A 27047-nucleotide genomic window follows, 5' to 3' on the forward strand; every position below is an offset into this window, starting at 1 on the left:
CGGGGCTGGGTATACAGCCCGATGCTGTGTGAGCTGTGTGAGCACTTTCCTGTTGTGTGCAGTGCAGTGGGTGCCCTACCATGGCAGGATGATCCCTTTAGACCTGGGTGCACAGCCCAGTGCTGTGTGAGCTGTGTGAGCACTTTCCTGTTGGACACAGCACTGTAGGTGTCCCACTGTGGCAGGATGATCCTTTAGGCTGAGGTGCACAGCTGGATGAGCACTTTCCTGTTCTGGGCAGTGCTGTGACTGTCCCACCATGGCTGGATGATCCTTCAGGCTGAAGGCACAGCCCAGTGCTGTGTGAGCCCTTTCCCGTTGTGTGCAGCACTCTGGGTGTCCCACCATGGCAGGATGGCTCCTTTAGACCTGGGTGCACAGCCCAGTGTTTTGTGAGCACTTTCCCATTGGATGCAGTGCTGCTGTGCCTGTCCCCACCGTGGCAGGATGATCCCTTTAGACCTGAGTGCACAGCCCGGTGAGCTGTGTGAGCCCTTTCCCGTTGTGTGCAGTGCTGTTGTGCCTGTCCCACCGTGCAGTGTCCCCACCAGGCTCCTGGCAGCCCTGTGCCTGCACTGCCCCAGGATTTGGCCAGCACAGCCCTCCCTGCCCGGCTGGAGCCTGGCTGGGCACATCCCTGGAGCCCTGCTGGGTGAGGACAGCTCTCCTCCTCTGGAGGAATGATTCCCGCTGGTTTATTGGCACTCTGGGCTTGGTGCAGCAGGAATAAACTGCTTTATCTTGCTGAACGACCAAGTTACAACTTGTTATTATAGACAGAACATGTCTCCTCCTTCCAAGCCTCTGAAATGCTCATTTAAATTAAAATCCCAGCAGGTCCCAACTGCATTTTCATAGACTTGTTGCCGTGTTCTGTTAGCAGAGAAATGTATGGAAAAGCTTATTTGGAGGTGGAGCAGCCTGACACAAAGCATATCTCCAAAAGCTACTTATTTTCACTTGTGTTGTTGAGACAAACTATTTCAGTGGAATTTTACATAATTCCCATCTGGTTGTGCACAACTTAATAATATAAAGATCATTTTATTTGTTCCCCTGTGGTGCTCAGTGCCTCCTGCAGAACTGTTGTTTCCCCCATGCCCCACAGACAAACAGCTCATCCTCAGCTGCCTTTAGTACGTAGATTTTAAAACTAAAACCCATCACTGCACCAAGGTCTGCCTTGTGTGCACAGAGATGTACAAATGTACCACAAACAAACCTCTGGACACCAACACTGGATAAAAAATCAGCAGAAGAACATACTGTACTTGAAAAGAAAACATCAACCCCCAAACCAGAGAGTATTTTGAGTTAATTGTTTCTAAGAATTTTCAGAGATTCCTTAATATTTAAAAGCAGTGGAAAGTTTCTCATCATGTCATTCCCAACAGGAAAGGAGATGAACCTGAAACCATGGGTAAAGTTGCTCAGAAATATTTAACATTGACCTTGCTCTGCCCTTGTGTTAAAGTTTGCGACCATTAATTGATTTCTACAGGACTAAATTTAGTTCAATGTTGAGACTTTTGGACCAAAAAGATCCCACATTGTCGTGGTTTAACCCCAGTCAGATCCAAGGCTCACACTGCCTATGAAGAGGCAGTTTCAAAAGCTTCTGCTCAGCTCAGCCTGTGCACGCCTGGATTTGTGTGCCAGAATGAGACCAAACGGAGGGAGGAGGAGCCATTTGTCACCAGAACACCTGCAGGAAAAGCAGCTCCAGCCCGTCCATGGCACAGCAGCCTGCCCTGGCAGTGCACAGAGCCCTGCTGGTGAGTCTGGGTGAGATGTGTGTTGGGAGTGATGCCAGTGGTGAGAGACAAAACCTCTCAGTGCTGGCAGCTGAAACGCCAGGTAATCACCTAATTGACTCCATGGTTTCCACCTTGGAGCAGCAGCCTGCAGCACTCGGGCTAAAAGCAGAAGGCCATTAGTAATTCTGGCAGCAGGTAGTGTCTCAGACCCCCAGAGCATGGCCTGGAAGCTGAGGGACACCCTGCACCCACCCACCTGCCAGGAGTGCTCACCTCTGGGGACCCAGCAACTCCTCCTGCTCTGACCAGAGACACGGACCCACAGTGTCCCAGGCAGGGAAATGAGACCACAATTCAAGACATGCAATAGAAATTCAGAAATTCACACAGAAGTGAATTAGCCCCGTTCCCTGCTGGGTGGTACTGGGCAGACTGGAGCCACAGGAGTCCTGCTGGGAGCTGGGAGCCTTGGGATGGGCAGGGGGAACCAGGTCCACACAAGATTTAAATTGGAATCAAGAGGGAACCAAGTCAGAAAAGTTATAAAGATGCTGCAGAGCACCACTGCCAGAACGGGGAATCTCTGTGGGAATAAAACCACATTTGGGGGCACTTTGCCTGTCGGGTCTGTCAAACATTTCCTTGCATTGCCCTCAGACAGAGCAGCCCTCACCAAACACATTCACAGAGCAAAGGGATGCAGGCCCTGGGTCTGTCACTGCCATCAGGGCTGTCCTGGGGAAGGCAGCAGCCCTGGGTCAGGCAGGCTGGGCTGGAGGGGACAGCAGTGTCCCCTGAGGTGCCACACTGGGCACACCCCCAGCCCAGCACTCAGCCAACCCAGCTGTCAGCACTGCACATCACCAGCCTCAGCTTTGGGCACGGGGAACTGTCCAGTTTAGCTGAGTTGGGCAGGAATAAATCCAGCCTGGCACCAGCTGGGCTGGGGACAAAGTGTTTGGACCTGGTGCTGTGAGCTGATGGCAGCAGGAGCAGGACCAGCTGCACCCAGAGGCAGCAGCAAACAGCACAGGGGAAGGGTGGCTGCACACAGGGCTTGTCCCCAAAAGCCCTGTGAACAATGTACAACTTCTTACAGGAAACAATCATTTATATCATTCCCATGGACTTCAGTTGCCACACCAGGGAGGAGGGAAGGCATTAGTCATGCACTAGCAGATGTTTTGACTTACGTAAGACTTAATTTTTTTTTCTTTCTTTCTTTTAAGAAAAAAAACTGGATCTCACCCTAGAGCCTTGTTGAGACCCTCCTCACCCTCAGCCACTGCCACAGCCTCAGGAGCTCAGCACTGTTGTGCTCTATGGCACAGCTCTGCCAGCTTCAGCACTCACCCAGTCATTGCTAAACACATTATTTTTATATGGGCTGTCTTGAAGGGGGTGAAAAAATGGATGGAACAACAGTTTAGAGACAGAAATCCAACCCAAGTTTCATTAGTGCTCAGCAGCAGCAGGTAGGGCTGGGTGATGCTGCCAAGGACAGTTATTTCTTGTCAGCCAGGGCACATCAAGGAGGGAAAGGAGCTGGTTAGCTCTGAGCAGGACAGGAGGGTTTGGGCTGGGGACCAGCAGTGATGACAGCCCTTTCCTGGTGAGTCACAGGGAGCACAGGGCCCTGGCCAGGCTGCAGAGCCCCATCCACCCCATCCCTCACCACACGAGCTCCCTGGGACAGCAGCCAGAGGATCTGCACCAGCTCCCAGCCCAGCTCAGTCTCATCAGAATCTCAGAGTGCCCCAGGCAGCTGCGGGCCTTAATTAAGGAATTTATCTTCGTTAGATAGAACCGGACACATTTGCATGTCCAGAGATGAGTCTCGTGGGGCTCTCGGCTGGAATTAGGAGCTGTCAGAGGGTGCCTGGCCTTTGGAAGCTGTCAAGAGGGTGGGATTAGATTTAAAGGTCTGGGATGAGCTGAAGCTTCATTTCCAACACACAAACCTCCACTGATTTTGCAGCATCAAGGACTCCAAGCCCAGCTCTCTGGAATATTCCTGGGGAGGGAAGAGGCATCTCTGTGGAACAGAGCAGGGCTGGTTTACCTGCAGTGCTTGTGCTGATCTGGTGCACAGGATATTTAAAATCCAGCAAATTGCACTTTTATCTCATGAAACACTCAAACCAAAATGCTTCAACAGCTGCTGCCCCCACCCCACAAGCACGGGAAGTGATCCCAAAGGGCAGCAGGAATGTGGTGCTGTTTTCCAGCTGAGCTGTGATCATGAAAAGGTTTCCAACTGCTCCACAGTATTTACAGGAGATGGATAATGCTGCAGTCTCTCAGGCCTGCTAAAGTCTGATTTCCAGTGTTTCTATAGTGAGGCTGTAGGTGTGTATTAAGGGGAAATAAAACAGTTATCAAAAGTTGGGTAAATACTCTGTCTATTATGTTTTTGTGCTCTGGATACAGCACAGCCTCCCCACAGGGGTGGGCTCACCCAGCCCTGGCTGCTCCAGGTCCTGCTGGAGCCCAGAGGTGGGCAGGGCTGTGGGGACAGCTGGGGACACTGCAGACACCCCCAGGGCAGCACTGGCCAGCCAAGGGAAGGGCTCCGCTCCAGGGAGATGAGGACACTGCTCTGTGCTGGAGCAGGGAGCGAAACATTCAAAGAAAAATTGAAACCAAGCTCAGAATGCACCAACAGCACAGCAGCACTGGCTGGTGCCAGCACTGTCCCCCCACGGCTGTGAGCTCTGGCTGGGCAGGGCCAGGGGAACTGACATCTGAAAAACACTTCACCAGCTTCCAGAATCAGTTTTAAACACGGATGGAAAATCTTTACCTCATTTGCTAAAAGCATTTTAATGTCTTTGCACACACACACACAAAAAAAATAGACTAAAATGTATTAGCAATTTGGATTATTTGATTCAGTCAGCAGGACTGAGAGCACTTGTTTCACTTTGAGTCCAGGTTCGAGGCACTAATCACTAGATTCTGCATCATTTCCTTTACATTTCATTTCTATGACATTTTTTAATCCATCAGCTATGAGTGTGCCAGAGTGCCCTCAGGTGCCCCTTGGGGCACACAGGGTGAGTTCTCCTGGATCCACCCGCACTGAACTGCTGGACCAGTCCAAGCTAAAGGCAAGGGATGACTGGAGGATGCTGAGAGTTCTTTCATCACCCGGCGGGTTCCAGTGTGGAATGAGGCGCTGGTGAGGCAGAGGCAGGGCGGGCAGTGCCACCCTCCAGCCCTGTCCTGCCCCAGCCCAGGAGCACTGCTGGAGCCAACAGTGTGTGCTGGGCTATTTCCCATCCCCAGGGGAGAGCTGCCACAGCCGCTGCCACCAGCGCTCTCTGTCCGCCCGTGTTTGCATTGAGGCAGTTTTTCATTGCCCAAATTCCTGCTCTTATGGCACAGAAGTGGAGATGGGGATGGAGGAGGCTGGGGACGGCTCAGGTGGGTGACACCAGCCCTGTGTGTGCCCTGTCCCCGGCAGCAGCATCCCCTCCGTGCCGGGACAGCGCTGGGGCAGCTCCCCCTGTCCCCTCCCAGAGCGGGACCTGCCCACTCTCACCTGGCCAAAGGTATTTTTAACTTCAGACAGAAATCAGCGCACGTGTCAGAGCGCACCGGTGTGGAAAGGTCATTTAAATGCAAATGCGGCGTTCGGGCCGCAGAAATTAATAAATGGGTTCAGTTTATTGTTCGCACTCAGAGTTAATGATTGTCACGCCTCAGCCGGTGACGGGACCCGCTGGACAGAAACGGGTCAGGTGGTAATTTCCGTTCAGTCAGTGGCGGGACGTGCAGCGGCTTCTCCCGGAGGGAAAGGGGAGGAAAGGGAGGGAAAGGGGAGGGAAAGAAAGGGACAGGGAAAGGGAAGGGAAGGGGAGGGACAGGGAAAAAGGGACAGGGGAGGGGAGGGGAGGGAAGGGGAGGGGAGGGGAGGGGAGGGGAGGGGAGGGGAGGGGAGGGGAGGGGAGGGGAGGGGAGGGGAGGGGAGGGGAGGGGAGGGGAGGGGAGGGGAGGGGAGGGGAGGGGAGGGGAGGGAAGGGAAGGGAAGGGAAGGGAAGGGAAGGGAAGGGAAGGGAAGGGAAGGGAAGGGAAGGGAAGGGAAGGGAAGGGAAGGGAAGGGAAGGGAAGGGAAGGGAAGGGAAGGGAAGGGAAGGGAAGGGAAGGGAAGGGAAGGGAAGGGAAGGGAAGGGAAGGGAAGGAAGGATCCGGTGTCCCCTCCCGCGCGGGGCGCTGCTGCCCTCTGCTGGCGGCGGACGGATACTGCAGGGACACCGCGGGACGAGCCGGACACCGACACACCTGGGGCACACCCGGCACACCTGGGGCACACCTGGCACACCTGGGGCACAACCTGTACATCTGCCACACACCGGGCACATCTGGCACACCTGGCACATCTGGCACAGAGCCTGCACATCTGGCACACACCGAGCACACCTGGGATACACACCCTGAGCACATCTGGCCCACACTGAGCATACCTGGCACACCTGGGGCACACCCCGCAGAGGTCACACAAGTGTCGCACACGGCTGGCAGCCCCCAGGGCCTGCCCAGGGCCCTGTTCCTCCCCACGCACCCCGGGACCTGCTGGAGCCACCCCCGGGCTGTCCCCCAGGAGCTCCCGGCCCGGGATGGTGGATGGTGGATGGAGGATGGTGGATGATGGATGATGGATGGTGCATGGTGGATGGTGGGTGGTGGATGGAGGATGATAGATGCTGGATGCTGGATGCTGGATGCTGGATGCTGGATGGATGGTATCAGGGAGGTCTCTGCCCCTCCTCGCTGCCAGCATGGGAGGAAAGTGAAGCCACGAACCAGCAGCAAAAAAAACCCCCATAAACAATGGGAAGAGACATAACCCAGCCTGCAGAGTGCAGTGCAGTTCCTCTCAGCTTGGGTGCAAAGAGTTCTGGGGCTGTTTGTTCAGAATTTGAGGTTTTTATTCCCTCAGCAGCATTAACAGCACCCAGAGCGTGGCTGCAGGGGCAGGGGACAGTGTCTGCAGTGCCCAGGGCACGGCAGGATGCTCTGGGGTCTAGGAGGGTGTGGGGAAAAGGCACAGGCAAGAGACAGAGAATCTGAAACCACAGACAACGTTTTTGAGAAAAGTTAAGCAGTTTATTCAACAGGATGAGTCCACACCCAACCAGTGGCTTCATCTACATGGCATCACCAGCACACACGAGGACCCACTCAGACACTCTAGCTGACGGCATCTCACCACACGTTACAGAGACAACACCGGAGGAGGCGGAGGAGGAGGAGGAGGAGGAGGAGGATGGCCGGTCCTCCTCCCGGCACAACCAGCCCCATCCCCGCCAGCCCCCCAGCCCAGCCACGCAAAGCAAATCAGCCCCGGGGCATCTACAGCCGCCCCGGAGAACCACAGCACCGCTACTGAAACAGCACACCGGGCACAAACCCGCCCGGCCGGGACTCCAGCCCAAGGGACAAAGTGTTCTCACTCATCGCCGCCGCGGGAACGCGCCCAGGGGCTGCCGGGGGTCTGCCCGGGGCAGGGCCGGGGGTCACCGTGCTCCTCTCAGGGCCACAGATGGGATGGAGGGGCTGGGATGGATGGGCTGGGGCAGGGCCACAGCAGGGATGGATGGATGGATGGATAGATGGATGGATGGATGGATGGATGGATGGATGGATGGATGGATGGATGGATGGAGGGATGGATGGAGGGATGGATGGATGGAGGGATGGATGGATGGATGGAGGGATGGATGATTTGGGCCAGGGCCATGGCGCCACCACACTCCCCTCAGGGCCATGGCAAGGATGGAGGGGCTGGGGCAGGGCAAAGCCATGGCTGGGATGGATGGGCTGGGATAGATGGGCTGGGGCAGAGCCCTGGCTGGGATGGATGGGTTGGGCAGGGCTATAGCTGGGATGGATGGGCTGCACAGGGCAGAGCCATGGCTGGGATGGACAGACTGCACAGTCAGGGCTGTGGGAGCCCAGCCCAGAGCCACTCGCTCTGCACAGCAGAGGAACAGCTGCCCTGAGCAGCCACCCCTCTGTGGGCTGTGGGCCCAGGGCACGGCTCAGCCCAGCTCTGGCCCAGGGCTCAGCCCAGCCCAGCTCCAGGCCCAGGGCTCAGCCCAGCCCAGCCCAGCGGCAGCTCGGCCGTGGGTGTCACAGTGAAGCTCTGTGAACTCTGCAGCCCACACACAGTCTGTCCCCTCAGGGAGGTACCCAGGATAGGATCAGTCACTCACAAACCATGAGCGAGTTCCAGTTATGATGCTCCTACAACGTATGTGGTTCAATTTTGTGCCAAGTTTGCTTACAGAAAAATACATTTCTTCCCTTAAATTTACAGTAGTTAAAACTACACTTGGAATACCATATTACAAAGGGGGAGTTTATTCTCCAACAAAAAAAGTCTTGGTTCCCTTTTCATTAAACAGAAAAATGGAAGGACTTTAAAAGCAATCACCCCCAGCACAACACAACTGCCCAGACGAACCCATGTGTGCACAGCCCCCAGGCCTGAACTCCAACCGTTTGTTTTGGTGCTCAAAAAGGCACTTAAAGATAAGAAAACAACTGTATTAAAAACCCACAACAAAACAAAACAAAGGAAAATGAAAGGCAATAATTTAATAGAAAGACACTGGAATTCGTACCATATGGTCAAAAGTAAGAAGGGAGGAAATAAAACCCCTAATGGAGATGGGTTTGCTCTCAAGTCATCTCAGAAAGCATATAAAAAAACGGAAAACTGGTAAAGTGAACGTTCTCCAGGAACTAAATGGAAACAAAAGTAATAATTACTGGCAATAGATACACAGCACTCGTGCCAAATGGGTCCTCCCCTCCCTAGCACAGGTCCCTGACCAGCCCAGCCCGGCTGAACATCTGCAGCCACTGCGCCCAGCCGGGCAGCGGCCAGGGCTGCACCAGGAAAGGGGGATGATGGAGAAAGAAACACCAACATGAACCAATTGTGGTCACTACAAACGCCGAGGATGTTCACAGACAAGCACACACACCGCCTGCCCTGCCAGTGTGACAGGGAAGGACATGGGCAGAGCTGCTCCCCACGGGCTCTGCGAGGGGTGCCGGCGGCTTCGCCTCCCTTCGGGATTACTATTATTATTACTGGGTTTATTTGTACATTGAGCTACCTACTAAGTGCAAAGATTTGTTGAGCGGCATCGGCTTTATCTAATTTTTAGCCTATTTTTGTACAGTTTACAGGTTAACAGTTACTTTTTCGAGCAGTTAAGCAAGTACAGCAATATTTACAGGGCTGGCAGAGCGGGGCGTGAGGGGACACGTGCGATGGGCAGGGGGGACAGTCACCAGCTGGTCCCAAGGGCCTGCCACGTCAGCTCTGTGCCCGCTGCAGCTGTGGAGGTGCAGATATGTGAAAGGACAAGCCTGGAGCTACAGAGGTGCAGCTGTGAATGTACAGGCAGTCTGTGTGAGCTCCCCAGCCGACACGCTGACAGCAGCACTGACGGGGTCTGCCAGCCTGGCCAGTGCCTCCACTGCCTGCTGCAAGTCAGGCTTCTCCTGCAGAGCTCGGGGCTGCAGCGCTGCTGGAGAGAGGAGGAAGATGAAGGGGGGACAAAGCAAAGCCCCAGGCAGGGTAGGTGGCTCCTGGGTGAGTAAGGAGGGCTTGCAGACGTCGTTGCCCAGGCACAGAGCAGCAGGATCAGAGAGAGCAGGGAGGAAGGATGAACGTTAGCCTGTGACCATGGGGAAGTGCCAAACCAAACCATGGGGCACTGCATGGAAATCTGTACAAGGAAAAGCTGCAGGAGAAGCACGGAGCATCTTGGATTCAGTGCTTACAGAGGAGTCTGGAGTATCAGACAGGACCATGCAATCCCCAGCCTTCTGCATATTTTTTCTCTGGGTAGAACAAAATGTAGATTCCTTTGCATAAACTCAAACTTGTATTATATGGTACAGTACAGAAAGTGCAAAGTATCACCCATCAGATCAGTTTTGCATCTGATGGTCAAACACAGCTCATGCTTCTCATGCAGGACAACCACTCTGACCCAAGACCCCTCCCTGCTGCTCAGGCCTGACTCTCAAGAGACCATTGGGTTCTGATTATTAAAAAAAAAAAAAAAAAAAAAAAAAAAAAAAAAAAAAAAAAAAAAAGTAGGGGGAAAAGAAAGGGGAAAGGGAGATGAAGAATCTCCAAACTCTGTAAGTTACTCCATGCTTTACCACAGGTTTGGTCACTAGTCCTTGTTCACTCTGAAAACCTGCAGAGAAGCAGCAGCATTCCACAGTCCTGGTGCAGAGCAGTGTCCTCCTCCTGCACGAGGTGATGGACACACCTCTCTCTGTCCCACTCGTGACACTCACTTCACTCCAGTCCCATTCATGGCACACACCTCGCTTTGGCCCTGCTGCCAGGGCACCAGGGGCACATGAAGACATCTCAGGATTCAGGATTGGAAAGACTCCAGCTGGCTGGACACACATGGTCATGTATGGATTTCCAGCTCTCCTCCACAGCCCAGTAGTGAACAGACCCCACTGTATTCCATCCATCTTTTTTTTTTCCAATGCCAAGAGGTACAGAAAAAGAATTCCAGAATGGCCTTGTATTGCTTGACACAGAGCTGCTGCAGCGTGGGCTTCCATGTGCACCCAGCCTTGGAAACCCAGACCAACCCACTGTCTCAAGAGAGGACATTTCAGAGCCAGTTTCTGAGGTAAATCTACTGTTTTAAAAAGTCGCTGAATTCTGTACACTTTGTTTCTAATATATACTTCTACACTGAGCGTGTTCTCCAGTGCCAACACGTAGACCTGCCGCCTCCTCCTGCCATAGGGCTGCAAGCTCGGGAAGTGTTTCTGCATGGATGGGGTGTGTGCACACCTACGTACATACACACACACACGTATGTACAGCACCAGGCTGGGCCCCACACGTGTTTCCTTGCTCAGAGCCTCCCCAGCAGGGCTGTGACCCCCTGCCCACCCCGCCAAGCTCCCACCAGGAGCGATCCCCCCTTGGCCCAGCCTACATGGTGCCTGATTTATCTGCCGAGCCGCTGGGGAAGAGCTTCTCGGTGGGGGTGACAGCGGGGCTGCCCACACCTGAGCTGCTGCTGCTGCTGGAGCGGTGCTGCACCACCGGCCGCACCGGCCGCATGGGCGGCGGCCGCAGCTGCGCCCCGGCCAGCCGGGCCGACAGCGCCGGCTTGAAGGTGGTCATCATCTCGCTGGTGGAGCTGCTGCTGCGCCGCATGGCCGCCTCGGGGTCCCGGATCAGGATGGTGTGCAGGGGGCTGGCTGGCTCAGAGTTGGCTGCGCCCAGAGGGGGGTTCTTCATGGGCTCCAGCGTGTCCAGCACCACGTCGGGCGCCTGCTTGGCCGTGTTCTGCCGCTCCAGCTCGCGCAGCTCGTTCAGCGCCGTGCTCATCGTCTTCTCGATGTCCTGCCAATGGCAAAGGGACCTCAGCGCTGTGTCACAGCAATACCTGCTCTCCTGCACTCCCCACCCCACTGTCCTGGCATGCAGAGGGGGTCTCTGAGCTAAGAGCTCCCAGGGAAAAACAGGAGCTTGGGGAGAAGGTGTGAATTAAGGGCACTAACTCAGCAAGACCATTGGAGAAGCAATTTAAGGCATCAGGGTCAACCGTTTGAAGGGTCACTCTAGTTAATGCTGTCCTGACAAGTCCTTAATTTTGTAACACCTACAAAATGCTAAGTAAGCCTCAGATAATGTTCAAAGGATCAGCTGAAGGGAAATAACTATCAATAGCTCCAATTCATTCTATTAAGCTCCTAAGATGATGAGTGAAAATATTCTTGCTGAGAAGCCTCAGGACTCCCAAGCCCAACAGCTCCACAGGCTTCAAGGTGAAAATTTATATCAGCTGGGTGAGCATCTTCTACAAGAACAACCCAACAGAGTCGGGTGTGACAGCAGCACTGTAACAGTGTTTGAGGTGAAGGGGCTCCTGGCACTCCCCAGTGAGTTCTCCTTCAGCCTCTTGGTCCCTTCCCAGCCCTCTTACCTCAGCAAGAGCTTCTGCTTCCAGGGATTTCTGGTCTCCAAGGCTGCTGTGCCGGGTGGATCCACAGGTGGATCTCAGAGGGTGGCTGTCAGCCAGGGCCTTCCTGTCTGGGAAATTGATGCTGCCCACGCTGCCGAACGTCGCCATCCTGCGCTTCTCGGGGCTCTCCAGCCTGCCCCTGTTGAGGGGGATCTTGTGGGGGCTGCTGGGGCAGGCTGCTGCTCGAGGAGGGGTGTCTATGCCGGGCCCCATCCCTCGGGGCGGGCTGTGGGTGTCCCCCCCGCTGCGGCGCCGGGGGATGGCTGCTCCATCAGACCTCAATCTCACCCTGCAAAGAGCCCAGCACAACAGCAGGTCAGGCTCTGGCAGGATGCTGCAAGGCAATCACCCAGCCCTGAGGGCAGCTCACACCAAATTCCAGCCTCCCAGCTTCAGGAGACTCAGGCCAAGTGGGAAGACAAATATTTTAGCTTGTACCAAGGAAGGGACAGCATCAAATCACAGGAGTAGTTTGGGTTGAAAGGGATCTCAAAGGTCATCTTGTTTCAAGCCCCTGCCATGGGCAGGGACACCTTCCACTAACCCAGGTGGATCAGGGCCCCCCTGGATCCTCTGTAAATGTTAAATCCCCATCAGCAGTGCACATGAAACCCCCTCCAAGCTCATACTACCCTGCAGTGCTTCCTAGAGCTTCCCTGCCCATCCTGCCCCACCCCACACCTGTGACAGTGACCACCCCCATGGTCAGAGGAGTGTGAGTTACCTGCCCATCACTCCCCCAAAGCCATAGTCCATAATATGATCTGTTGGTGACTGGATGTCGTTCTTGGAGGAGGCTTTATCATCCAGCAGTGGCCCACTGCTGGCCTCGCTGTCTGCCTTCTGGCTCAGGCTGTCAGAGAAGGCATCATCCCTGGAAAAGGAGACCACACCAGCCTGAACATCACCACTGCAGCAGCTCCACACTTTGTTAACAACGAGCTGGGCCAAGGCCACCACTTCACCGGGAGCTTGGAAACAGTGCACATCTGCCTCCCCATGCCCTGTGATGGGGCTGCCACTGTGATGACTCCAGATACAGCACTTGTAAGACAAGCAGCACCTGCAAAGGGCCCTGGGATGTGCCCACAGGCCAGGTGAGCACCGAACAATCCAGGTCAGTGCTCACAGGGACAAGGCCAGTGGTGAGCCTGGGTCACACCACACTGGGGAGTCAATGAGAGGTGGGGTCCAGGTACACTGAGGTCCAGTGTTTAGTTCTGGTCTTTATCAGCCCAAATGAGAAACAAATGGAGCCAATACACAGAGAGGGAGAAGTGAACAGGCCCAGATTTCTCACCAAAGGCAATAAACCTCAGTAAAACTGACTGATTATTTTAGGTGACTGAAGTGAACCTTGTGCAAGTACACGCTTTAAACAACCCTCACTTTACTCACATGTCTTGCACCACGATGTACTGGTGGGGAATGAGCCCATCCACCCCGTTGTGTCTCCCTTCCCACCAGTCCTCCGATGCCCGGTGGTAGAGCAGGAGTGAGGCCCCTTTCTTGAAGGAGAGCTCCCGTGGGGATCGTCCAATGTAGTCAAACTTGGCTATGGCCTCGATCTGCTCCACCTCTGCACGGGAGAGAGGCACAGCAAGAGAGAACAGCTCAGCTCAGCTCAGCCACACGAGGGAGGATGAACCCTAGAGAGCCATCCCACCACAGCAGCAGTGCCCAGAGCATCCCACAGAGCACAAGCCTGCTTGTTTTCACACTGATCAATTCTCATTGTTGTTCCAGGCTTTCTGGGACCTCTCTCAGACTCACACACAACCAGCAATTCCAAACAGCGACAAACCAGATGGGGAGCAGCAGGAATCTCCCTCTGTGCATATGGCATCCTCACCCATCCTCCCATTTTCAGCCTGTGGTTACAGAACCCCATTATCCTCCAGCCTGAGATTTTGTCAAGCTGTGTCAGATGCTGTGATCCAACCCCACTTACCTTCTCTTCCCTTCCTTATCCTGGAGACAGTTTGGCCTGAATTATTGACGAGCAGCTAATGCCCCTTTGGGGATCCCCATGGAAATAATGATACCAGCTCCAGCCAGGCAGCTGCTCTACCCCTCCTGCCATCTGCAGCACTCTGCCTCACTGTTTCCCCACTTTCCTGATGTGAGCTCTACCAAACACCCAGGAGCTCAGGGCCTGAAATACAGGAGGACTGAGGCAGAACTTCACTTGGGAAGGCCATGAGCACACCAGAGTCCCCTAAGGCTCTGGCCAAGGGTGTCACAGCAGGAGGTGCTGGGGCACCCAATGGCACTGAGGAGCCTGTAGAAGAGCCTGGCTCCTGTGCACATCTGTCTGAACACTGAATCCCAAAGAAACCATTGCAACAACTGCAAAGCAGCAACAGTGTCTCCTCATTAACCAGAGTGACCCACACTGTGCCTTGCCTGGGTGGCAGACTGCTGCCACTCCCCAGCCACCCCTGGAGCATTAATTATCTGAGACAGTGGGTCATTTCAACCCCCACCAGGAGACTGATAGACAGAAAATGACAAAGTAAAACAGGGCAAGCCCACCCATTCCCTCTAATCTGCCTCATTCTCATTAAACATGGGAATGTGCTCTGCCCCATCACTGATTGGACTCAGCAGCCATCAGCATCACCCAACACTCTGCTCAGGGACCAAACCCACATGGAGGAGGGGACAACAAAGGAGGACACGGGAGATGCTGCATCAGACCCTTGTCCCATTCCAGCCCCACCTTAAACAACCCCCACAGGAGGGCAGAGAGTGTCTGGGAACACCACAGGGGGATCAATACAGAGTGTTCTGGAGGAGACAGAGCCAGGAGGGCTGACACAACGCTGGGCTACCAGCAGGGAGGGTATGCAGGCCAAGGGGGAGAGGGAATATGTAAATCCACAGACTACAGCCACTCCTCTGCTCCACACTTGGCACCACAGTTAATCACTCAGAAACCCCAATCGGAGCCATTAACGTGGCCACCCAAGTGTGAAATTGGCTGCACAGCAGCTCCCTTGCCTCCCTTTGCCAGGCCTGTTGGCTCCTGCCTGGAGCTGAGAGCAGGCCTGGAGCTGCCCAGCCCCACGTGCCCTTCCCTGTGCCCGGAGCCACCTGGCCCCACGTGCCTTTCCCTGTGCCCTTCCCTGTGCCTGGAGCTGCCTGGCCCCGTGTGCCCTTCCCTGTGCCATCCCTCCTCCATGGCCCTGCTTGCCAGGTGAGCCTTCCTCCTCCCCGCAGCCTCACAGGGCAGCTGTGCTCTGCTGAAACAGGACACAGCCAGGGCAGCAGCAGCTGCTGGGAGCACAGGGTGCTCAGCTCCCCAGGGCCCTTCCAGGGCAGCAAGCCCTGCCTTGGTTCCCTGCCCCACTGCAGTGCCAGCGGCATTTCCCCAACTCCCCCCTGGCAGCCAGTGCTGCTGGCACATGGGGAGCACAGCCCTGCCCTGCCAGCCCCTGCAGCCTCCATCCTGCAGTGCTTGCTGCTCCCCTGCATGCACAGCTCTGCTGGCACAGCCCCAGCCCCTGCCCCTGCCCTGCTCACCATCGTCACTGGTGTGCGGCTCCGTCCCGTTGTCGTGGTCCACCTCATCAATGGTGCCCGGCTCGCTGTGGGGGCTGTCACTGCAGGGAACAACACACCAGGCTGTCACACAGCCAAAGACACTGCTCCCAACACACTCAGCACACCTAACACTGCCCAGGGAGGTGCTGGAGTCTCCACCTCTGGAGGTGTACAAGAAACAACTGGATGTGTCTAGGTGACAGGGTGGGGCTTAGTCAAAGGCTGGACTCAGTCTTGGAGGTCTCTCTCAACCAAATGAATGCTGTGATTTGTGACTCTCTGATTCTACGATTTCAAATCACAGCAGATCCCCAAACCTGCTCTGGGAACGGCAGACATTCACACCATGGTCGCCAGCCCCAGAATGTCACGTTCTGTTGGCTCTTGTGTCTTTAGCAGAGTTTGGCAAAACTAACACAAAGTGACACCAAGTTCAATTCCCATTCCCTGATTCATAGTGAGGCTCAGCTCCTCTGCTGCACCAGGAAGGACAGTGGCAGGTGACCAGTATCAGGCATGGTGAGGTCTCAGAAATGTATGAAACTTGCAGAAAATCAGTTCAAGTCTTACTGATCCTGGTTTGTTAAACCCAGACCTGAATGTTGGGTTAGAACTCCAGCAAAAAAGGGAACTGGAAGGTTTGGGTAAACCTCAAGCCAAGGGATTTCATCCAACCAGCAAATTATGAAGGAACTGTGTGTCTTAAAATTTCCAGCCTAGGAGGAATTTGGATAGAATTTACCTAAAATTCTTTTTTGCTGAACACGCTCCTGTGGATCTACAGCTCAGAAAACCTTCATCAATAATAGTATTTGCAATGGAAAATGTTTCCTCTGACATTTTTTACTGAGGTTTATAATACTGAGTCAGCACAAGAAAATGAAATACCCAGTGAAAGTGCCTGTTGTGACTGCTGGGATTAACTCAAACAGCTCAGAGTGCCTGAGGAAGGTGCCTGTCCCCGGGAACCCTGCAGAGAGCTCACCAGTACTCCTCCCCTCCGGTCATGCACTTCTCATAGACAGGCCCCTCCAGCTCCCGGTGGCTGGGGAAGATGCCCTCGTGGTGGATGATGATGGTTTTGATGACCTCATTGACGTGGGCCTGGCAGGACACCGGATCCTGCCCGTCAGGAATGTGCATCAGCGTGGGCCCGAAGCAGATGGCCAGGTTGTAGGGATCCATCATGTTCTCATCGCTGTACTGGGACAAGCTGCAGGCACACGTGTCAGGGAGGGAGGGAGGGAGGGAGGGAGCTGCCCTGCCCCTGCCCAGACCCCACTGTCACCGAGCTGTCCCCTCCCCACGGGGCACTGCCACCACGCCTCAGCAGGGCTGGGGAACAGCCAAGGCACAACTCCCCATGGCAGCACTCATGCAGCAAAGATGGGGAAGCCCTGGCAAAAGGGACAGCAAGGAGGAACTTGGGGAAGCAGGAAAACAGACTCACTGGTTAAGGAAAGCAAAGAGGTATCTCATGACCACGATGACAGCCCGAGGCAGAGTGACAATGATCTGCTGGATCTGGTGCACTCTCTCTGCAGGGTTCTCAATTTCTGGAACATACGGATAGAAAGCACATCCTTAAAAACCTTTTCAGGACCAGACAGCTCAGCACTAGAGGGACCTGTTCCAGATCTGGTGGCCCAGTAAGAGAGGAAAACAAAAGCCTGTCTCCAGAGGTCATCTGTGAGTTGGGTACCAAAGCGCAGGAAGAGCAGGGGGGACACTGCTCCTCCAGAGGGGAATTCCTATGTTCAGATGCAGTACAAAAAGCAAATAAAGACATTCCTGTGGGTTTATTTTTAAAATAAATGTTTATGCATTATTCATTTCATTCCTCAACAACTCCTCTGTTCCTCAAAAGCCTGAGTCAATGTGGCACTGAGAACAGAGCACTGCTGGCTTTTCTAGGGCAGACTTTTCAATGAGGCTTTATTCAGGTTACCCTTCTGGGTTATGCTTTGGATCCTTCTGAGCCCTTCCACTCCTGTCTCTTACTGCTGTGAACAGGAATGAGGAACTCCTAGGAAATAGGTTAGCTGAGGCAGTGCTGAGTCAGTCCTTTCAGATCCTCTGCTCTCCACAGGGGTGCAGAGCCCGGAGCTGCCATCAGACACCTGCTCCCTCCCAGGGGAAGGGGTGACTCAGGGCTGTCCTGCCCTAAGCCATCCCTGCATTCAGAGTGAATCCTGTGGCTGCTGTCTCACAGGAAGCAGAGGACAAGCACCAGAGCTTTTCTGGAGCAGGCAGATCACACTGAAGGGCTTGTTCTAGTTCAAACTATGCCATTTGCTAATCACAATAAAATTCACTGACAACATGTAGCCAGGCTGCCACTTAATCAAAATTCTGAGCAAAATCTGGCCTCAACACCAAGACAGATAGCTTTAGAGTATTTCACATGGGGAATTTTTCCATTTGATTTATCCCATTATTGCCTGCTGGGTTCTCAACTTCTTCAGTTTGGTTTTACATAAGAGGATATTTGTTAAAAAAAAACCCAACTAAATACAAACTGGATAAAACCCTGTGACAATAGATATCTGTGCTGACACCCAGAGGAACAAACTCCCAAAGCACTTGCCTTTCTCACTGAGCAAAATGTTTTGACTGGGCATAACTCAGGAATTAACGGGGTCCCCATCACCACTGCACACACAAGGACAGCTCCATGGGGACTCTGCAAAGTGTCTTTTGACCTGTCTATTGCCCTTGTGCCTTTGAGGAGTTTCCACATAAACCCCCAGCCCTCCAAGAGCAAAAGGAAAAGTTCTTCACCCTTAGGCTGGGACACCAAGTGTGCAGCCTGTGTTTATGTGTGTTTGTGTGGCACAATCAGCTGCATTTCAGTAGCCAAAATGGGCAGCACTTCCATCACCTCTGAAACCTCAGGCTCATTTTGCCTCCTTTGTTCTCCCCAGAGAAGTAATTTCCCCTCTCCCTGCCCACAGTGCTGCCAGTGCACACTCCTGACATCTTTCCTAACAACTCCCATTGCCCCCCTGCCACCCTCCTCACAGCAGAAACCCCTCTCTGCACCCTCATGTTCACCTGCCCCATTCAGTGCTTCTCTCATCCCACCCAGTTCTCCACAAAGAGCTGCCACATGCACTTACTTATAGTAGATATCAAATCTTGAAACCTTTCCTTAGGAAAGAGGGGGTTTTCCAGTCCTCGGAAATAGAGCTTCAAGACTCCAGCCACTGAGTTAATGTCTCGTTCGTTCTGGTCATCAGCAAGGGGGTCTTCACCTGCCCAGAGAAAAGGGTTTATATCCAGCATCACCATCAAGCTGACTAACACAAGTGATTTTCCTCATTTAGTGGAACACCCGAATTTCTCAGGGTTCAGAAACCTCCTCATGTGCAATGGCAATGCTGATTTTGCCTGAAAACCAGGTTTACTGGGGGATTTTCCTGAGGACGAGGATGATATTGGAGGAGGAGGTCTGAACAACAGGAGTGAGAGCCTGAGAGGACAGGCTTGGCTGGAGGATGCAATTACACCTCTGGAATGGACCCAATGGTTCTGGATTGCTTTGTACTGACTTAAATCTGTGAAAGGCTGTCAGTGCCCCTGAGATCTGGATACTAATTGATCCTAAATTGGATGTGCGAATCCTCCACCCTCTGACAATCCTAACACTGCCTTATCCATTGTTCCATCCACCTCCATCCTGATCCCTCCAATGCTGCTCAAGTATTAGAGGTCGCTATTCCCAGCAGGACTGTCCCTGTCACAGCTCCCCTCCACTCAGGACAGCAGGACTGCTTTCCCCTTCTCACTGGCCTGGCACCCTGAGTGTGACTTTCTCAACAGACTCCCTGGCACCTCCAGAGCCAGCACCAGCACCAGGAATGCTGTGCCTCCCATGGCAGACTGCTGCAGGAAGGATGAACAAGGATCCCCAGAAAACTCTTTCATGGCTCTTGTGGTTTTAACGACTGTGGAAAAGACCTGTGCATGTAGCCCTCCTTCTCATACTCCTCCCCTGGGTGACTCTGCTGCTGCTGCCAGAGACACAACACTGAGAAACCCAGATGGGGTAACACCTGTTCATGTCTCATAGCAGAAAGGGCTTTAACACAGGCTTTATACCATGGCTAATGCACCCAGCACACACCACCTCCCACCGAGGATCCCTGCTGTACCTGCACACCAGCCACACACCTCTCTCAAACGAGTTCTTGATGTCGTTGACTTCCACCTGCGAGCCAGGGACTCTGAAGATGCCCTGCTGCTGGAGACCTGGAAGAGAATAACGCTTTAGGAGAGATTTCTGGAACTGCTGGGCAATGCCTGCAGGTAGAAACAGCAGAACCCAGGAGAGGATGCACCAGACAGGCTTGGGCCAAGCAGGGACAGCCTGCTGCACCTCATTTCTGCTCATATTCTCCAAGCAAGGCCCCCAGATCAAGGTGCTGAAAGGGCTCATGGCCTGAATGAACAATGTAACCTGGGCACGTACTAATAAAACCTCACTATCAGCCATTCCAACAGCTATTGCCATTGGAATTCTAACCTGAGTCCATGGAGAATGGACTGCAGGCACCCCAGGAGTCTCTGCAGGATCTCACTGCTCACTCCAGTGCTTTATTCCTGGCAGGTTTCTGTGGCTGTGCTGAGCCAACTTACCATACAGATTGATGTAGCGGATGCAGCTTTCTACCACAAGTGGAATGGCCTGGCCTGAATCCTTCAGGAAAGGAAAGAGAGAAAACATTACTGGTTTATTGCTAACAAGGCATGGGAAATGCATTAAAGATTGCAAAACCAGAGATTTGAAAATTAGTGCTGTGAAGTGTAGTAAGAGGACAGGCAGGGAAAGGAGGTGTTACAAACATGGAGCCATCAAAGAGCACTGAGGATACTGTGTGCAGCCAAAAATGCACAGGAAAGCTGTCACTAAGGTGTGGGAAACATTGCTGCTCCCTGTCTGGCCCAGACAGGAGACTGCCACGAGGGATCACAGCTATTCCACCCCAAAGGTGGAATACTGAGCTGAAATAAACTTGTGTTATATCTGGCTGATGGAATAAGCTTCCCATAACAGCTTACAACAATATTTCCACTAAAGGGAAGAGCCACTGTCAGCATGGGCTGAAGTGCCTGAGTCTGAACCAGTGGTGAGTTCTGGCTCCTCCCCAGGCCCCTCATGGCAGAAGCTCAAGGGGACCACGGGCTATGTCTGACAGCCCAAGTGGACACATTTCTCTTTGGGGTTCTGGTTGTTCTTCCAGCAGAGCACAGTGGCATCTCTGGGCAATCCCCTCTGTCTTGCAGATGGGCCTCCAGCAAGTACCTGATTCCTCGTTCGCGCATTCCTCCTTCCTCTGAGCACACAAAAAAGCAGCAGAGTGGAAAAAAGAGAACAGATTAAGCAGGGATAAGTTCAGTTAGAGGTGAGCATCTCCTTCGGAGGCCATGAACGCTCAGATGCAATGGCAGCTTAGCAGAGGCCAACAGAGGCTTTTGGGGTGTCCACCCTCCCTCCCAAACCCCTTTGGCTCTGCACCCCAGCCCCAGAGACCTGCAGTGATTTCATCCCTGCCTGAACCTGGGGCCTCCCAGGAGCCCGAGGACAGGGACAGACCTTGCCTGGGGCACAGAGCAGGCCCTGAGGAGGACACTGGGCAGCCATGGGGGCACTGGGTGACCAGTGGTGGCCCAGCTGCCCGTGAGCCTGTACACCCCAGGGCCAGGCAGCTGTCCCCCAAGGGCTCTCTGCTAGCACAGGACACTCCTGCTCAGATGGATTTCTAGAGCAGGTAATTCCTCCTTCTCAATGCTGAACAGGCTGGGATTTAATGAGCATTACTTTTTTAAAAACCAGTTTAAGTCAGGAGTAATCACAAATCCTAACGGGATTAGAGGCTTTGCCAGCAGGGCCAGGACTCTCCATGCTGGCACCGTGTACAGACACTGCCCCCAGGCTTAGGGCTGTGCTGGAGGGAATAAACCCCAGCCAGATGATGCCTATTAGTCACCAAATCCCACAGTTTGTCTTTGCTGCTTCCTGAAGTGTTTTCACTGAAGCTTTCTCCAGAGCAGATTACAGGACAGCAGCTGGAGGGATGAGCCAGCTGGGCTGGCTGTTACTGATGCTTTTGTGTGTAAGGCTGAGCATCACCTGCCTGCCCTCCAACGTGCCACCCCTACAACACGATTTCTACCCCAGGCTGACAGTCCTTCAAAGTGGGAGACCCTTTTTGGGGTCATTTTGTCTTCCTTCTCAGCCACAAGGATGGATGACCACCAAAACCATGTGGAGAACAGGAAGGGGGGTGTGTCTGTTGCTCCTTTGAGGGCTGGGCTGAGCTGAGCCCATCTTCCTTCTCGGGATGGACAGAAGCAGCAGGACAATGAGGACACTCAGCCAGGACTGCCGCACACTGCACGTGGCCACCAGCCATGGGTGGGGTCCAGAGCACACAGCTGATGGGACAGGAACACCAGGAATGCACAAGGGCAGCTGTGGAGAGAAATCACCGAGGCCAAGCCGTGCTGGCCAAGCCAGCTGGGGGACCCCCTGAGGACGGCAAGCAGCCAGGACAGGAAAGCCACCATTCCATTCCCAGCGTTCACAGACACTCCTACACAAGCCAGCAAGTACCTTAATGAACGTTTCCATATTGCCGTTAAAGAGTTTATGATTATAGACTGAGAGAGGCCTAGGTCTCCTCATTTTCTGTGGCTTAGGGGGAAGACATGGGGGCCTGGGAGAAAATGGAACAAAATAAATCAACAGAACACCAACATAAATGCAATGACAGGGTGAGATCTCACAGGTTATAGCTGAGAATAAGAAATCAAACAGGAAAGTCCCTCTGTGAGGATTCCATGTGTAGCTCCACACACCCTGCAGCCACTCACACTGGTGTGTCCCACACCTCTCCAGCAGGAAACCAGGGGCATTGGTGCTCAGCTGGATTTAACATCTGCCTCCCACCACCACCAGCTCAGCACTCCCTCAGCCTGAAGAGGCACCAAGAGCAGCTGAGGAGATTTTTCCAAAATAAACCAGAGCTACTCCAGAAAATGCTGGGTATTCCTGTTTGTTCCTAAACAGATTTCATTCTGCCCACAGAAAGAAGATAATGGGAACACCTCCACCTTCCTGTATCTAACTTCTGTTTGGAATCCCAGGGATGGGATGGCCCTCCCATTGCTAGTGATGAAGCCAGGGAAGCCTGTGACAGGTTTCAGTGCAGTACTGAGGATATTGGAGGGCTACTTTCATTAATGCTATTCCCAGTCCAATTCCTCTGGATAATGAAGGATCTTCAGTGTTTAGATCCAGAAAAATTAGAAAAACACCACAAAATCCCAAACAGATTTCTGCCCTGCCCTCTGCCCCAGGCTGCACTGATGTCTGCATGGGAGAGAACACAACTGCAAACACACAAAACTGGAGCCTTCATGCAGGAGTCCTCATGGAACAGACACAGAGACTGTACACAGAGCTCAGTGCAAAGGGGACAACAGGGGTCTGCTGGGTCCTTAATCAGATGCCTCTAATTAACCAACTTGACTCAACACTCCTGCAGCTCCCAACCATTCCTGTGAGTGGTAACTGAGGAGCAGAGGTGACTGCTGCCCTGCCCCACACCCTGCAGGGACTGTGCCTGCAGCCCCAGCCAGGGCCCTGCACTCACAGCCAGGCCCCAGGGCAGCTCCCCTGACCAGAGTCAGTGACAGCTGATCCAGCAGGGCCATGGCCAGCTCCTCAGTGCCCCAGCCTGCACAGCCCCTGCTCTCTGCAGTCCCTCTCTGTCCTGACAGCCCCTGTGCCCCCTGGGTGCCCCCCGGGCCTGGTGCCAGTGGCACAAGGAGCCTCCTTCCTGCCTGGCAGGGCAGCCCAGGCTGCACCATCTGCTTCACCACTCCTAACAAGGAATGGAGCTCTTTTTGCTGGCATTATAAATTTTATTAAACACAAACAAGGTTGGAACAAGCTCACACACAGGCTGTGCATGTTCCAGGGAGCTGTTCGCAGGCTTTGCTGGCCTGTGTCTCGCTGTCAGAACACCAGCACACTCCTAGCAAGCCACTGGAGCTCTGTGGAGATGCCTCATGGACTGGACAGAGATCAAAGCCTCCCCTCTGTCACATTTACCCCAGCCCTCTCTCCCGCAGTGGAGGGATGGAGTCTGTGACACAGACACGCTCTGCACTCACAGCTAAAGCAGCCAGAGCTGGGAGAGGATTTCAGGGACAGATTAAAGTCCTCAAAGGAAGAGGGATGGCAGGGAGTGAGTGGACACCTTTGTGCCACCCTGCCTGAACACAACCCCAGCTCAGCTCCAGGGCACTGCACCGTGCTGACAAAGCACATCCAGGCACATCAGAGCCAGCCAGGCAGCCAGGGCACTGCAGCAGAACCAGGGCTGCTTGCCATCCCCCCGATCCCAGCCCTGCAGGCCATGCAGCTGGGGAGCAGCATGTGGGGCACAGGGGGGCTGCAGGGGGGTGCCTGAACCCCACCAAGCTGCACCAGTAGCAAAGCAAACCCCCCTTCCCACAGCCCCTCCTGCACCAGCCCTCCCCAGGAGCCAGTAAGGGGAAGGAAGTGCTCACCTGGTTGTTCCACACTCAGCTCTTTCACCTGTAAGAAACACAAGTTCACATCAGACACCACCAAAGGACTGCAGAGCACAGCTGTGGTGCTGCTCACACCTTCACTGCTGGCTCCACCCCAAGGAAGGGCTTCTGGCAGAGAGAACCTGCATTTGGGGAGGAGAGATGCCCACCTGGTGCCCCCACCATTTAAAGACAAATTAGAAATCTGGAGGGAGAAGATTAGAAGCTTCTGGGGGAGAAGAGGGAGAGCAAGGAAAGAGGCAGAGGGTGGGAGTGAGTGGAAATCTCTGCTGCTGGAGAAGTAGCCCAGCACTTCAGCACACAGTATCAGATTCAGAGATTTCTCTCTGTGCACTCCCAAAGAAAAGTGGGAGGAGTAATCCAAGGAAATCATGATTTTGTATGTCACTGGCTATCCTGAGCAGCAGCAGGCAGGCCCAGGACATCAGTCACTCAGGAGAACACACTCAGGTGAGGCTGACAGATGACACAAGGCTTAAACCCTCTCAGGTGACTGGAGGATCCTCCCTGGACCTGACCCCAGCTCACCTTCTCCCAGAGTTTGCTTCAGCAGGTCGTGTTTAGCCTGGAGCTTTGTGATGAGGTTACTGCCATTCAGATACTCCTTAAATTTCTGGAATGAGAGAACAAGCAGGGTGGGTTAAGCAGCACAGCCCCTGATGGATGTTCAGTGTTGCCTGGGGGCTGCTGGGGGGGCTCAGGAGGCTGCACCAGCTGTGCTGCAGGGCTCAGCAGGGTCTAATCACTGCTCCCTGCTCCAGCCACTGCCCTGATGGTCTTATTAGCCTGGTTTCCTTGGAGCTGCCCCTCCTGCCCGGGAATGCAGGGAGGGACAAAGAGTTCAAAGCTGGCTTTTGTCAGGCTTCTGGGAACAGCCCAGGAAACCAAAGCAGCTCTCCCTGCACCGCCAAGGCTTCACTCTGTGCAAACCAACAATGCCAAGCAAGAGCTCCCAGTGCCTGAGCCCTCCCAGGCAGGGACTGCCAGGTGCTCCATGCAGCAGGTGACACTGCAGAACAACTGCCCACCCCACAGTGGGGCTGTGGGAACCCAGGAACATCCCAGAGCAAGGCATGACACAGGTGAGAGGAGAGAGGGAGACAGGAGATGGAAAAGGGAAGACAGAGAATGGGAAAGATCAAATCTCTGCAAAAACCATTAAAGTAATCCCAAGCACAATTCCAAATGAAAATTGCAATTTCCCCCCAATCTACAATAATATTATTAAGAGAAAGTAGAAGCTCTTGTATGCATATGTAATACATCACTGTGGGTGATGTTAACCATAGGCTGACCCACACTGAAATGAGGGAGACTTCTGGGGAACTCGTGGCTGTTGCCTGTATTTCAGGTACCAGAGCAGAGACCTGAGCTCTGCCGGGAGTGCAGCATGAGAGCTGCAGGGCAGGCACACACAGCACAGCTTTTGTGGGCCAGGGGCAAATTTAAACTGTACAGGCTAGAGAGGAAGACCTGGCTCATAGCTGACAATCCTGAAGAGACCCTGGATGGTGGCCCATGGTGAGGCCTGCCCTGAGCCTCTCCTACTCCACTCAGTTTTCAGTCTCATCTGGCTGCTCCAGTTGTTTCTTCAAAGAGAAAAACAAGGCAGGCACTGCATTGTCAGTCTTTATGTAGTGCCCTGCAACTGAAATGCATTCCAGACCCAAGTCTGACAGAAGACAAGTACTTAAAGAGACTGAATTGGTTCTTGCTCTTCACTAATGAGCACTTAACTGGGCCTCAGCCTTGGCAATTAATGCTTTGTGTCCTGTATGGCCTGAGCTGAGACTCACAGTGAAATAAAACATTTCAGTCTCCTGCTGGTTGGCTCTCCTCTTGGCAATGTTGATTTTGCTCATGTAGGTCTCTGATGCAGCTGATTTGACCGACTCAGTGGAGCGGCTGTGCTGGAAGGCATCTGAAACATCAAAATCTTCCACTGTCAGCATGTCCTGCAAGGTCTGCATTGTGGCATCCAATGTTTTCCGTACCTACCAGAAACAGGAGAGCGTGGGTTTGAGACAGGTTGGGGAGAGGACACACCCTGAGCCAAAACAGCCACTCAACAGGCAGCTCCTGAGCCCTGGGCTAGCACTGGCTGTGGTCTGTGGGCGCCTCCAGCTCTGCCACAGGAGGGGCTCCACACCTGAGCACACCAGGAAACCTCCAGGGGAAGAAAGGCCCAGCAGTGCTGCCCACAGACCCAATCTCTTACCTCTTCGTTCTCTATCTTGAGGGTGGCCAGGCGAGACTGCAGCTGGTGGTACCTCATCAGCAGCTCGGTCTGCACAGGCTGCTGGGCGCTCACCTGGCACACCTGAGACAGGAGACACACCAGGGTCATGCATGGACCAGACACACGTTTCCATACCCACACAACTCCCTCCAGCCCCCACAAGCTCCTGGCAGCCTCCAGAGAGATTGTGCTGCCCTGTGTCCCATCAGCAGTGCCCTGGACCCGGGCCAGCACCGAGTGTTTTGCACTCAGCCATCTCCCAATTACAGCAGGTTAATCACAGCTCCCCTTGCAGATCTGTGGGGCACAGAGAGCCAAACCACGGGCTCCCTAATTGGGAGAGACACGGAGCAAGAGGCAGGCTGAAAGGAGGAGCCCTAACGAGCCAAGTGTCTCATTAGGAAAGGAAACATGAAGTGCAGTGTGTGGAGGCAGCAGAGAGGGGTAAGGAGTGAGGAATGATTTCACAGTGATGTTCAGAGGAGGGGCAGGGCAGGGCAGGCCCCTTGCAGCCCCAGTGAGCCCATTACCTCATCCCCCATGTGTGGCTGGAACTCGAACTTGAGCGGCGGGCAGAAGACCTGGTTGCACATGTCCATGATGGTGTGCTTGTCGCTGCGGGCGTCCAGGTTGTCCACGGCGTTCTCGATGATGTCCAGCCCCTCGTGCCGGGACGTCTCCAGGTTGTACTCGGCAGACAGGTACGTCCTGAAGGTCCGAGCGAGGCTGGCGTGGAACCCCAGGTCACAGCACTGGGAAACACAGAGGAGGGGCTGGAGCAAGGTGTGGCAGTGGACACCACGCCCTGCAGCGTGTGCAAGTCCTGCTCTGACCCTGGGCACCTGCCTGCCCCCCACCATGGAGCAG

The 27047-nt window shown here is 54.0% G+C and overlaps 1 protein-coding gene across 1 annotated transcript in view; it reads right to left on the bottom strand.

Moving 5' to 3' along the window:
- Window positions 1-9837: 9837 nt before the first annotated feature.
- Window positions 9838-27047, bottom strand: part of SRGAP3 (SLIT-ROBO Rho GTPase activating protein 3) — a 64869-nt gene continuing 47659 nt past the window's right edge. Inside the window, exons 7-22 of the mRNA XM_083869494.1 lie at window positions 26711-26932; window positions 26160-26261; window positions 25738-25935; window positions 24470-24554; window positions 23918-23945; window positions 21954-22056; window positions 19976-20036; window positions 19511-19588; window positions 18457-18591; window positions 16788-16893; window positions 16323-16550; window positions 15317-15396; window positions 13190-13370; window positions 12516-12665; window positions 11753-12080; window positions 9838-11169 (exon numbers count right to left, since the gene is read on the bottom strand). Of these exons, the coding sequence (XP_083725620.1) occupies window positions 10753-11169; window positions 11753-12080; window positions 12516-12665; window positions 13190-13370; window positions 15317-15396; window positions 16323-16550; window positions 16788-16893; window positions 18457-18591; window positions 19511-19588; window positions 19976-20036; window positions 21954-22056; window positions 23918-23945; window positions 24470-24554; window positions 25738-25935; window positions 26160-26261; window positions 26711-26932 (2502 nt within the window). The 3' untranslated portion in view covers window positions 9838-10752. The remainder of the gene's footprint in view (window positions 11170-11752; window positions 12081-12515; window positions 12666-13189; window positions 13371-15316; window positions 15397-16322; window positions 16551-16787; window positions 16894-18456; window positions 18592-19510; window positions 19589-19975; window positions 20037-21953; window positions 22057-23917; window positions 23946-24469; window positions 24555-25737; window positions 25936-26159; window positions 26262-26710; window positions 26933-27047) is intronic.

Source organism: Zosterops lateralis (genome assembly GCF_965231275.1).
Source record: "Zosterops lateralis genome assembly, chromosome: 11".
NCBI classification, from domain to species: Eukaryota; Metazoa; Chordata; class Aves; order Passeriformes; family Zosteropidae; genus Zosterops; species Zosterops lateralis.